Below are 13,787 nucleotides of genomic sequence, written 5' to 3'. Positions count from 1 at the left end.
CAAGCCCCGGTCATGGACTGATGTACTTACTATATGAAACGTCACTGAGTGCAGGGGGGGTAACTATAGCCCATTTACACTGGGGTTGCAGCACAGACAGCTGAAGTCACATGGATCAAGAGTCAAGCCATGCAATTAAAGATATTCTTCTGGAAGCACTTTAAAGGCAGTATCTTGAAGGTTGCTGCTAGAAATGTTCCATGACATGTTCCAGTTTTTCTGTTGATCAGAACACCTCTGGTACCATTTGCTAAACCCTGTCTCTCCTGACAGCTCCCACTCTGTCAGGTCTTAGACCCATCAGCTGCAGTGAGTGGCAGAGCATGCAGCTCCTCTACCTACTAAAGCAGAGCTAGCCAGCTCTAGCTGGTATATTCTGCAGCAAGAGCCACTCGGTAGCTTACAGCAGGTTCTGTTTTGCTAGATTAAGTCATTTCAGGAAGATACTGAAAAATCCTGGACAATTACACACTGTGCAAGATCACCATCAACAAATTACCATGAAAGTCAGGAAGTTAGCCGAGGTTAAGAATTTCACTGTGCTTCAACAGGTTGTCCCCTCTTCAAGTATTTAATATAGATATGTATCACTCAAAGGAGAGAGGCATATATACAGCTGAATCTAGCACTTCTACTGAAGATGTATGTCACATGTGAGATCAGAAAGCATTTCCAAAGGGGAAGAAAACCTCCCTTTTTCTCTACAGCTGCCTGGTGGTAAAAGCACCAGCATATCCCTCTGTAAGGTTCTTGGAATGTAAAAGCAGAGGGCTCTTGATAGATACTTCTCAAGACATATAAATGTTTTGTCATTTCTCATTCAGGACATGGAGTATCTTCCTCTTGATGGCTAATATTTGTGGACTTGAGGAAAACAGAGCTTCCCAATCTTTATATTACAAAGGAGAGACCCAATATAGTGCTCAATATGAAGCGCACCATCAAGATCTGAACTGTGGAAGAGCCTTAACCATCTGTCATTAAAAACCCTTCTCAAAGGCCCATACATAGAGGAAAGCATAAATTGCCAGAAAAAGCAGAGGTGGGAAGTACACATGCAAGTACTGAACTAATGATAAGAGGGAAGAGCAATAAAGGGAGAAAAGGATGACCAATAAGAAAGGAGTTAAAGAGTAAAGGTGAAAAGTCTTTAAATAGGCTCTACAAGTGACTGAGAAGTAAAAATAAAACAAGATAAGGGGCAAGGGGGTAGGCGGTGGAGCAGTTCATTAAATCACAGGTAAAGAAGATTAAGGTAGCCAAACAACATTGGCTACCTCCAAACACAGTAGATGCCCTTAAGACTGGAAGGTGGGGAAAGAGCTTAGCACGGCCACAATAAAGGAAAATGAAAAGCCCGAAGTTAAGAGAGGGGGATTGGGAACAGGGACAGGAAAACCCCAGGCTGCTCAGCAGCTAGGTAAGCACCTCTTTCTAGGGGAAGGTTTCAGACCTTCGCAGCAACAGCAGTTAGGGGCTTTACCTCTCAGGGCAAACCCAATAAAAAGGTTTTTGCTGTAGAAAAACTACACTTCACAAGGCAAGAAGCAGCCTTTAGATCTTGAATCCAATCCAATGGCTCCTTCTATGTTGCTCAGAAATACGCCATAAAAAACTTGTGTCAAACAGGGCAAAAAAAACATGCCAGTCCTAAATCAGCACCATTAAAGAAATAGGGAGAGAACTTAGTCAAGAAACTCAAAGCAGGCAATCCAACTGAGCATTTAATACACCTTGAATAATTTGAAAGGGGAAAAAAAACTTGAGGATTTTTTTTACCTATTTAAAATTAATTTTATCAGTAACTCATTAGGAGAAGGACGCGGTCAAAATGCTCCAATTTGTGGTGTGTGAATATAAGTAATTATAGCAATAGAATTTAAGGAATTTAAACACATTTACAGAAGCTTTAGTCTGGCCATGGTATTGTTGATCTTTTCAATGCACTAGTAAGACCATATCGATTTTGGATCTCCATATGCAACCCATTCAAGTCAATCTGGCAGTCTGATTTTTCTAGTTGTTGTTTTAAATTAATATTTACACAAATCCGTGAGTTCTCTCAGTTATCCAAGAAAGGTAAATTCACCTGTATGGATTTCTTTCTGTGGACTTCCCAAGCCATTCTGTAGCATGGACATTACCCTCCTTGAGTGCTAAAGAGGAATTTTCCATGGGGTTTCTGAGTAGCTGCCCTTCCCTTTCAGGATACAGTTAAAAACAACTCACCTGGCAGTCTCTTTCCATTCCATCTCTTGTCCATCAACGGCCAGAAGCTCATCCAGCTCTGTGAAAAGCTGTGGGGGTGCTGGGCTGTCATCTTCCTCTCCAAGAATGAAGCGGACGCGTTCGGCAGCGGGGGAGACTGCAGAGGTGAAAATACTGCGGTTAACAGCCTGAGAGATGACCAGAGACGTGCGGCTCTTTTCCTTTCCCTTCTCCCCAAAGCCGTTCAGCTGTTTCTCCAGGCTGTCTTTTCCATTTGACATCCTAGTTGTGGTCGGAGGGGCGTGAGGGAGGGTTCGTGTTTCTCCCTCTCCTCCCTTCCTTGCTTCTCACTTACTTCTTAAAACTTCAAGCTGGGAGTAAAGTTCAGGAAAACTTGCCTCTTCCTACAGTCCTTAACTATGTTACAGCAATTTGCAGCCCTTGTAAAAAAAAAGAGCTATCAAGCTCAAAACCAATATGCTCTATGGTGCGTGCCCAAGGACCTTTAGTACTCTGATCAGCTGAGATCCTTAGCCCCCGTTTTTATATGACGTAGAACCAGTTTCAGCCAAACTCTTTTGGGGCTTACTGTGACAGCATCCCATAGCCAGCTTTCCCCTCCCTGTCAACATGGCTCATGCTCTAATTGGCCTGCAAGGCAAGCTGTAACCTTCCCAGACCTATTGCTAGAAAACACAGGAATATTTAACAGAAAGTTTGTGTCATCTATACATGAAGAATGCGCCTGAACGCATTTAGTCAGGCACCAGTGCACTGAAAAAAAACACAGCTCTACCCATTGGGAAACGACTGCCCATTTAGGCAGAAGAACCTAGGTTCAACACATGCTCTTTTGGTAGTGCAAGTGAAGTTCATTTGTGTTTCTACCTAAAGGAGAATGAGCAGAACCCCTCTCCTGGTTAAGAAATGGACATAACTCAAAATTAAAAACTGAAAACCTCGCTGTGCACATGCCAAGACCTAAGGGCATCTCCCAGAGGCAACTGGGGCTCGTGCCACCAAAGCAGCATTGCTGGAGGACCTCGTGGGGTCTACAGTTTTGTTCTTGTCATATCACCTTAAAACAAAGGTGCGATACTGGGCAATTTTAAGACAGACATCCCTTCTGCTGAATGTTTATTAGCATTAGAGTTAAACAGCAGACTATGAACTTTGAACAGTTCTGCTAAAAACTCCTTTCTTTTCAAAAGATCAGCTGTCTGGCTGTTGCAATATAATTAATTACACCAGGTGTCCAATCACCATTGATTTTTCCAGGGTAAGCAAAGTCTCAATTTGTAATGTGAAAAAAGAAACCAATAGGAAACATGGCCTTTTTGTTTCTCTTTTTTTTTCTTGTTTTTTTTTTAAAGAAGCCTTCAATTATTAAGCAAACGTTGATGCAAATTTAATTTCTCACCAGCTAGTATACTTTTGTAATAAAAAAGCTTTCTTTTCCTATCGAAACTACATTTACAGTTAAAGAAAATAATTTAATGAAACTATCTTTTCTCATTATTATTTTTGCAGTTGGTGACATTTTCCCCCTGTTGCATTGGTTTTAACGCTCCCAATTGAAGAAATACAGCAGTAGGGACACACCTCACTGAAGTGAACATTTTTTTACCCAAAGCTTTAGAGCCAATTGCAAGTTTTGCTCAAGCTGTTCAGAATGCTCCCGCAGCGAGACAGAAGACCAGGCTTCCTTCTGAAAGCAAAGCACTTCTGAAAACGTCTTGTTTCACATATCTGAGTTTTGCTCTAAAATACCTACATGAATTAGAAGTCTTGTTGCCAGCTAGGTCCATTTTACTTCTCTCCACCTCCTTCCTCTCCTTTAAGGCTTTTCAGGCCCACTGGTCAGCAGTACATCGTGAGCTGCCCCTGTGATTCTCTCCTTTTTCCCATCACAAAGGCCTCAGCCCTTCCTCACAGAAGCACCTGCCAGAGAGGTGCACCAACCTCTGTGCTTCCCAAAGCTATCCTCACATCTGCACAGTCACAACATCTAAGGCTCTGCAAAGTGGTACTGATCTAGAACCATTTCCAGAAATCCATCATTTATAGCCCACCAGCTTCACTTCCCTGAGACGTGGCCCCAGCTCTTCTTCACAGAACTGCACAGCACAACTCAATCCCAAACCCAAATAATTACAGCATGTACATCCCCGTGGCTGCTCACGGCTGCCCCTTTCCCATGCCCACCATTTTAAGGGTACCATTTCACAAGCACAACATCCTCAGGACATGCACTAGACCAGCCTGTGTGTTACCGTTATGGACACAGGCACCATCACACATATCCTTCTGCCTTTTAATTGCAGGACAATAGGGCTTGACCCTATTCACAGATCATCACAGCTTCCTAGCCTCACGGGACAGGTACCCAGGAGGCAGCAGAGCTTGAGGACAGGCTGGGTTTGCCACGATTGGGAGCAAGGTGTAAGGCGTGTGTATGAAACGTAAGTGAAAGCAACATAAATATACATCAGTAGAAAGCAAAGTTCACACAATCAGCTGATCCATTCCTTTGCCATTATGTCACATAAGCAATATTGCCCGTGATTCAGTAAGTTTCCCAAACTAACTACACAAAGCTTTTTCATTTTTTTATCAGTTCTTCCTTTGAGTAAATCTGTAGTTTCCCACAAAAGCAAAAACACTCCCACAGGATACTCCTGAAAAAGAGAGAAAAATACTGCTAAGCAGAATTTACAAAGACATTCAGTTCTTGGAAAATACACATTAACCCTTTTGGTAATTAGCACTCTTACATAAGCATTAGTTTCTACAATTATTTTTTCTTTTTCTTCAGAAATGTTTCTCACAATCCGTGAGGTGCATAACAAGCATTCGATTACTTGACTTGGATGTAACAGATGCTCTTGGCAGAACAGTTCCAGAATATATCTGCAAACACATAGCCTTATGCATGAAAATCGTCCTTGCAATTATAAAAGCAATTTGGACTAAAAATCTGCATCTAAAACACATTGAAAATAAACATTAGTATAAATAATTAAGATTTTCCTATTTCAAAAACCCAAATAGGTGTAACACTTGAGCTCATCTTCATACAGTCAGCTCAAATCAGCCATGGAGCCAGGAGTTTGTGCTGAAACCAATGCACCTGAGCACTAAGAGGCACGGTTCAAGTTCTGCTTTCACCACACCACTTTGGCTTGGGGTAAATCATTTCGCTGCTCAGGCCCTCAGCTCCTCACTGCCACATACCAGCCTCTCTCTTCCCGCTCTATTCAAATCGCACATGCTTCAGGGCAGAGATCTCACCGTGTGTACATTTGGGAAAACACCTACTAAAGCCAAGTCCAAAGTTTCAGCTAAGACCTTTAAATACCACTGTACTGGCAGACTGGTTATCAGCACTTGGGTTTTTTCCATTTATTTTGCTGTAGTGCTTCAGACATGTACACAGACATGTGCCCCCCTCCACAGCACACTATGGACAATAAAAAGATGACAGCTGGCCAAAAGAACACCAAACGGCTTACAGCATGAACCTGCAGACTTCCACGATGTGCTTTTTCCTCTTCCTTTCATTGGGGATAATTTGGCTCAAGGAAAAAAAGAACAAAAACAGTAAGTGGCTGCCATTCTCCAGCCATTTGGTGGTTTCACAGTGATGGAAAGAGTCTAGGTGACTTAGACTTCAGCTCTTTGCTGATGGTGTCTGACTCTGCAGTCATCCTCCAGATGAAGAGCAAGCCCTGCTGGCAGGGAACCCATCAGATACATGTTCCATCAACTTCCCTCTCAATCTGCACTAATGACTCTCAATATATTCTTAACAGAATTTAAATATCACAGCCAGAAAAGCTATAAAATAAATTTATATCCTACAGCTTCAAAAAAAGCAACTTGGAGCACAGCAAGAGGCTGGTGCATTAAGCAGCCTGTGAGAGAAGTGATTACAGAGCTGCTGAAGGCATTGCTTGCAGCCAACGAGAAAATTCTCTCTTTCCACTCATTTTGTTATCATTTGGTATTACGTGGAAGTGTTACTGTGATGCCTGATCCCATAACACATCAATTCCACAACTGGCCAGAGAAGTTTGCTCACTGGGCTGTATCATATGAGGAGTTACAGGAGTGCTCCCACCTCATCTGGACAAGCAAAGTCTCCCCTTCTTTTTCTTCTTCCTTTTGTTTTTGCTAATTTCAGATTAGCTGCATTTAGCACAACTGATAAGGTTCAAAATCTAATTAAGGAATTTGCTGGGTCACAGGTCTCCTATGGCTTTGCTTTGCCACATGTTCTTTATTGCGATTTTGTAGGTTAATGGGCCGTTTATGGGTTGTTTATGTGCTCTTTAGCAAGGAGAACATATTTTCATCTTAATCTCCCCAGCGAACACTGTGTGCTGAGCGCGGGGTGGACAGCTGAGTATCAGGCTTAAGAGCTGCAGAGCAATTAACCTGGGGGGTGAACCCTGCAGAGCTCCCCCTGCCCGACCTTTGAGCACCGGCCTCCCCAAGCCTTGACCATCACCTTTGCTTCTCCCTAACCCAGCCACTTTGAGAGCTGCTGAAACCAGCACCGCCAATGGCAGCATCAGCTGCCACTGCTGAGAGGTCTTCTTTTTGCAGCTGTCTCGTTCCAGCAACAACCTGATGAGCAACAGACATACGTATCGGAGAAAATGCTAATCCACGGATTTAGATGGCTGGGATTATATTTTTCCCTGAATGGGAGAGGAATTAAGCTATCAAATGCAGATGGTAGAAGGCTCCAATGCAACATTTAAATACAGGTATTGGCATCTGCTAACGGCACCTCCTACCTCCCCCTTTTCCCTTTCCTTTTCCCAAATTCAGGCAGAAGCAGTCCATGAAGCAGCTTATAAAACAAATCACTTGCTGAAGAGAACAAACACATCAGCTCTTTCTCCTAGTTCAGTTCAGGCCAATTATGAGTACAATTTATACCCTCAGGTTCCCAAAGGCAAAATCAATCTCCATCAACACAGAGAAATCTGAGGGAGAAATACAGAGAGACACATTGTGGCACGACGGCTTCAAATAAGGCCACAGCTGAACTTCCCAGCCCAACGTCAGCCCGACTTCTTCAATTGCTCGCTGTCGCAGGGAGCCCTCCCTCCCAGCCTGGCCGGATAAAGCAGCAAGCTCGCTGCCTGCAGGGCTCCCCATGGCATGCAGAAATACCGGGGGGCTTCACAAGAGCAGCAAGTATCCTGAAGTCACCTCATGCTTCAGTGCTGAGTTGCAAGTGCCTCACTAACCAGGGGTGAAACGTGATGCAGCGAGGAAGGTGGTTATAATCTGGCCCTCCACGTGTACGGTACCTCCTCAGAATTAACTGGGGGGTACCCGTTTGTGATGATGTACAACTAAAACAGTCTCTTCTCATACCAGCCAGCAGTGTTTCTTCCATGCATTTTTTCATTTTGTTTTTACTGGTAGTGTTTCTGAACACCGTTGTGACCTGCACCTCAGTCGACTGCTTCCTCCATCCAAGGCCAAAGAGCCCGTCTAACATTGGGTACTCCACCACTTAGAAGTACATCAGCAGCTACAGAAATCCCCATGAGCCCTGGCATAAATCCTGCCTCAAAGCCTGTGGTAACATTATCAAAGAGGGTTATTTGTAAAACATGCTTTCCAAATACATTTATTAAAATGGGACATGATTACACTCCAATTAATTTCTGGGGTTGCCCTCAGTCAGCCAAAACTCAGTTCAAATCAATCTCAAGTCAGAGGGAGTAAGTTGAGTTAAACACCTGTGTGGACGTTCTTATCAGATTTTAGGTGGTTTTCTTTCTAGTTTACCTGACCTCACTTCCAAAACGAATCAATTAACATTAAACAACTTTAATTCTGCATGTTAATGTCTCTACAAGACCTTATCCCATTTAATCCTTTCTCTGAAGATTTATACCTTTGATCAGTTCCCATTCACATTCCTGAGTACTCCTGCATAGACACGCCCTGGAGTTTGAACACTTTTACAGACAGTTCAAGGCACTATCCAGAGGCAAGTTTCCACTAAGGGTAGCTGATGACAAAAACCCAGGCTTTAGTCAATGTTACTAATGAGAAGAATGAAGCAGGCAGTTTTCACAAAAGTCATGAAACAATTACACAGATGGCGTGGCCCATCCCGTACCGAAGTTTTACAGGTTTCTGGTCTGCTCCCCTCCACAGCACAACCCCTTCTCTAGGCATCGTACCTAGCAGATAACAAGAAGTTAAACACAAGTACAGAGCTGGAGAATACAAGGACAGTGGAAAAGCTGCTCCCAAGGAGGGGAGCTTGGAAAAAAATGGCAACTCCCTTAATTTTGACTCTCCCATCATACAACTTCCAGCTGCAGTGTAGACTGTAGACCCTTACTATCTCCCCTTGATCCCCTTTCATAACAGGGATGTAATGAGAAGCAGCAGTAACCTGGCCCAATGCTGATTAACACCTTACTGATAAGACCAGAATTCACAATATCTTGATTCTGCAGTAAGATTTTTTGCTCTGCATCTTGCTTAATATAAGCAAGGTAGTTTGGTCACGCAGTTTGGCAAAAATTGAGGAAGAAAGCTTTTGAATCGAAAACAAGGTAAGATTTGAAAGGGAGATTGTAACAGGAGATGGAATTCCCCCAGCTAAAAGCAAGCAGTGACGGCTTTCACAGCTCACAGCTCTACCAGTTTCCATGAAACACTAACCAACACGGAGTCATGGCTAAAAGCAGAGACTGAGATTGTCATCATGGACATCTTCACAGCTCACATGTGGTATCTGACACAAGGACAAGGCAAAGGACCTACTCCCACTTTACTGGTAATGCTGTTCAATGTGTCTGGAGCACTGCCCATGTTGAAGCACAGCACACAGACTCTCTGTGCTATTCTTGCACTTGTATAGACAAGGACAATGATCTACATGTGGAATCTGCTTCACAGCAATGCCTGCACCTTAAAATTTGATCAGAGACCACACATTGGGCCTCTCCTAGGCTCCTGCAGAATCCAGCTCTGGATGACCAACTCTCCAGATAATTGCTACAAGCCAACGTTAGAAATCTCTTTTCCTATGGAGAAAAATGATTCCTTTTTGACCTTGCATACAGTGCTGGCTGGTAATAAGGCAGATCAGATTTGCCCGCAGGATGAACTTGGCAGCCTGCAGGGAGCACTCACTATGCTACCAGGTCCCCTTTGGGGCCATCTCTCTCTCTCCTACAGACAACAAAAGCAGAGAAGGCAATTCAAGCCACTTGATCCATCCTGAAGCAAATATCCCGCATCCCTTGATCATGACCCTTTCCAACATGTACTGAATAATGCTGACTGCCTCTTGAATAATCCGTTTTTTGCTGGACTACTGTACTGCACAATTGTTCATGTTCTGCTGTAAGCTCCTATGCAGCATGTGGCATATCTTAAGTCTTTGATCTGCAAAAAATTATCAGCATTAGACAAATGCTTACTAACAACACATTCTCTCAACAGCCAGAACGGCAGCCTTTATGTAATGATTTGCTAAGCACTCTCAGCTCCTTCTGTCTTCAGCGGTGTTGTGATAATGCACAGACCTTACGTCTTCAGGTATTTTATTGATGCATTCCATGGAGATATTGGGACACAGCAAAGACCGTTCTTCCAAAACTGTCCTAAATCTACTCATTTATAGCAGATAGGGACAAGTGGACAAGGTGAGCAATGCAGACTATCAGTCTGGCAGCCTCTTAAGCAAAAACACCATCAGCTAATGAAGAAGTCAGTCAGCCTCAACATAAAAGACATTGCCTATAGAAGAAGAAACACTGCTAATTCTGAACACACTTATGATGGAGGGATCGCTGCATGCTACACCTCTAGTCTGGCTATGAACCTTTCTCAGCACTGCTCCACTGGAGAAACACTGCCAGTTAGCTGTCTTTGAAAATCGGTGCCTGCTTTTTTCAGCTGCAGACAACAAAACTAACAGCGATGTAACATGTCAGGGGCCGAGGCAGCTGTATATTCCAAACGGAATGCATTATTAACAGCCTTGCTCAGATACATCAGTAGCAAGCTGAGCCAGGCCAAATAGTTAATGTATTAACCACTCTGGTCTCTGCCTGCTCAGATCCACAGAAGGTTCCCCTGATCTCAAGGGTGCAGAGTCGGGTGCGTGTAGACCGCGTGATCCTCCGGGTGCTGGTCTGGAGACAGGCCTGCTGTAGCTAGATGCCAATTACTGGTTAGTAGGTGCTGAACTGCCTGAAAAAAAACAGGAGATTTCTCTTTATCACTTCTTTTTCCCCCTAGATTCATCTCATGTAATTGGAAATAGCACTAAAGGCAGTGATGCCTTTGACGCTTCTTTTAGTGAACAGCTAACCCATCCTTCTGTACCACAGCCTATGCATCATAACAGAGCACGCTGTTTAAAATCCCTGGCATGATATAAGCCATGCAACAAGCAATCCAGTACAAAATATGGATTACAAAGGTATTTTTTGACTAGTTCTGGAGGTCAGCCATCTTACTTAAAGTCATGTGAAAGTGCAACAGCAGCACATTTTTAAGGAGCTATTACTGAGCAGTTGCCAAATAGACTTCAATAAAGAAAAAGCTGCATCTAGAGAAAGCCTAGCTTTTTTCCACATCCCACTGTCACACAGATCTGGGATGCTGTCTGGAATCACATCTCGCTTGGACTTGACCAACAGTCAAGCCTCCAGTGAATCAATTTAGCAGCACAGTGGCTGCCATATATAGCAAAGTCCAAAAACCGTTCTGTAATTCTCAGTGGTTTTTTTGTTTGTTTGTGTTTTCTGGGGGGGCTTTTCTTTGTTTTCCTTTTCTAAAAACAGTATGGCTTTCACAGTTTGTTTGCAGAGATGTTGCTGTTCAACTCCCTGTAACCCTGCTAGGGTCCCATTCTAGTACCTCAAATGTGCCCTTAACCACATTCATGACCATATGTGGCTCCCCCAGTACTTCCACAGGCATTAATAGCACAGCTCGTGCACGAAGCAACTACTCAACATAAGATAGTACGTGAGAAAATTCCTTTTTATTTGGTGAGTAAAAAAAAGACAGCGCTTTTGCGTTCAACACTGCAGTGCAGCTCTCTTCTAAGATATTTTTAAAGCTATTTTGATTTGATGCAGTCCCTTAGTACTGTCATTCCCTTCCATTGGCCACAAGAGTCCTACCAAACTATTAATTAATTTTTGAGCTCACCACTGATCATTTACCTGCACCTCCTTTTTTAGGTAATGAATAGTGAGGTGCAGTGATCTTTTTAAGGACACAGCCATAACAACTCTGGACTCTTTGTCTGAATTTAAACTTCCATGCAGTGCCAAGAAGAAATAGTCACCCTTCCCTTCCCTCTCTGTGCTTTAAATCCAGCCCTCCGGCTGCAAGACAATTTTATGCCTATTAAGCTCTTCTCACAAGCAGGATCTCATCGTAGTCTGTTTGTCCTGTTCAATCATCCTCCACATCAGCTCTGACCATTTCAGCACTTCTAGAAGTTTTCTTCAACAAGGGCTCGATGGAGCAGAACAGCGTCGCAGAGGAAGAAAGCCAAGCACAAGCATGCGAATTTTCATTTTTTACTCCTCCAACTTTCCTGCATGCAGAGCCCTTCATTCCATGTGTTTTTCAGCAGTGTCTCCAGCTGAAATTGAGCTGATCTCTGTTGCCAGGCAGTATTTCAAGGAGTACTGAATGTCTCTGGCATTCAACACTTTTTGCTTTCAACTCTTTTCATTCTGTCCCCTCTGTTTTAAATGTTGCCAAATACCTCATCCACTTCAGGCACGGAGAGAAAAGGGTGTTAATATTCCTAGCAGGCATTGCAGGAGACCAACCTGGTGTCTGAGAGCAACATATATGCGCTGAGAGGGTTCTTTACGATCAACTGCCTTGTGTCAAACTTGGTGTAGCAGGGAGATGCCATTCTGAGAGCACAGGCTCTTGTTGACTGTGAGGCTCAAGAGCACAAATTATTGCTGGGGGAGAGGAAAGAGGCAGAGCTAAATAAATTAGGTCTGATTTTGCCACTGCTTTGCATACATACAGACTTGAGTACAGGTCTCTTGCTTGGTTTGAACAGAGTATGCAGCACACAGGCACTGAAACACTTAAAAGGGAAAAAGAAGTTACAAACAAACATCAAGGTACATTTATTGTTGATATGAATACAGCTGGTCTTCACCAGAGCTGGTAGTTGTGGTGGAAGACTGTGTCGCTCTGGATGTGACAGAGATGACTGGTGTCTGTTGGTTGTTCTGACACATGCACAGCCATTAATGCGAGTGTTCTGTAGCCTACATCGATTTGGTGCTTCTGAGCCCATCTCATCTTGAATATCAGCAGGAATAAGGCGCCAGCCGCCTTTGAGATGCTTTGAAAATGCTCAGCGTTTCTTTTTTTTCCATCACCTTCTGAAAAGCTTCATTCAGTGACAAACTGCCCTTCTGGCTCTTAAAGGTTAACAGCCACTTATCTAAAAAGCTACAAAGCCAGCACGAGAGTTCAGACAATGCTTTCATTGACTTTGAGAGCAGCAGGATCTGGCCTGGCGAATCGTTACAAAACCAGTTAATTTCATGCTTTAATGCTGGTTCTCCACACACTTCCTTGCTGCAGCAAACCAAGTTAGGTGAGGAAGATCCATCTCTTCAGACCATGTGCTTTAGGCAGCTTCCTTTATCCCATCTTTTAAAGCCTACCAAAAGCCCATCCTCAGCACTTCCCTCGCTTGGCATCCTTGGAGATGTTATGATCACCCTGACAAAAATTGTCACTGTACTGTAACTAGTGAGGCAAATAAAAGATTTTGGTGGATAAATTGTTTCTCTGAGGGAATTTTCTCTCTCTGAGTGAAAACAATTCAGAAGAGGGCATTCGCAGTGGTATTTCAGTAGCAGAAAGACCCTATTGAGATACAGACACAATAACCAGTTTCGTTCCTGCCTTTAAAAATTAACAACCGTTAACTTCAGGCTCCGCGTGGCTCCAAGCTGCCAGCAATACACTCTTTCCAAATGGCTTCCCAGAAAGAAACTCCTGATTTAACTTGTTCTTGAAAGCCTGGTGACATTTCTCCAGCTCTTGTTCTTTGCCGGTTTCCCCTTGCAACAGCAAGTAGCATTCAAGCTTCTGCCTCCTTTTTCCTCCTAGATTCACAGACTCACCCCCACTTCCAACATCAGCACCAAACCACCGCAGAGCAGGATTATGCTGGAAAACAACAGGCTTGCTGCTCCGCGGACACGGGCTGCACAAAGGTCTACACCTTGAGCTGTGCCCCACCACTCAGCAGAGCCCAGACACGCAAACCCATCCCTCCAAATAAAGCTCAGGGGCACTGGGAACTTGAAAGTTGTCATAGTTAGATCAACTGCTGACAAGAGTTGCACAGAGCTATGTATTTTGATCCATTATATATAAGCCCCCAAATGGCAGGTGATCTCTCATTAGCGAGAGGAAGGGATGTCCAGCAGCAGGGTATCACACAGCAGGCATTTCAGCAAATGGCAACAGCATAAAGCAAATGTTGGAGAAAGGAAGAAAAATTGAGGTTAAAAAAAGGAAGCTTG

The 13,787-nt window shown here is 43.6% G+C and overlaps 1 protein-coding gene across 3 annotated transcripts in view; it reads right to left on the bottom strand.

The window, feature by feature from the left end:
- Window positions 1-13,787, bottom strand: part of SLC4A4 (solute carrier family 4 member 4) — a 224,422-nt gene that overhangs the window by 101,791 nt on the left and 108,844 nt on the right. For all 3 annotated transcript variants that reach the window (XM_084519333.1, XM_084519335.1, XM_084519334.1), the window contains exon 4: window positions 2,230-2,365. In XM_084519333.1, the coding sequence (XP_084375459.1) occupies window positions 2,230-2,365 (136 nt within the window). The remainder of the gene's footprint in view (window positions 1-2,229; window positions 2,366-13,787) is intronic.

The sequence above is a fragment of the Aythya ferina genome (genome assembly GCF_964211825.1).
Source record: "Aythya ferina genome assembly, chromosome: 4".
NCBI classification, from domain to species: Eukaryota; Metazoa; Chordata; class Aves; order Anseriformes; family Anatidae; genus Aythya; species Aythya ferina.
The sequence above is the reverse complement of the archived record's forward strand: the minus strand, read 5'-3'. Positions and strand labels throughout refer to the sequence as shown.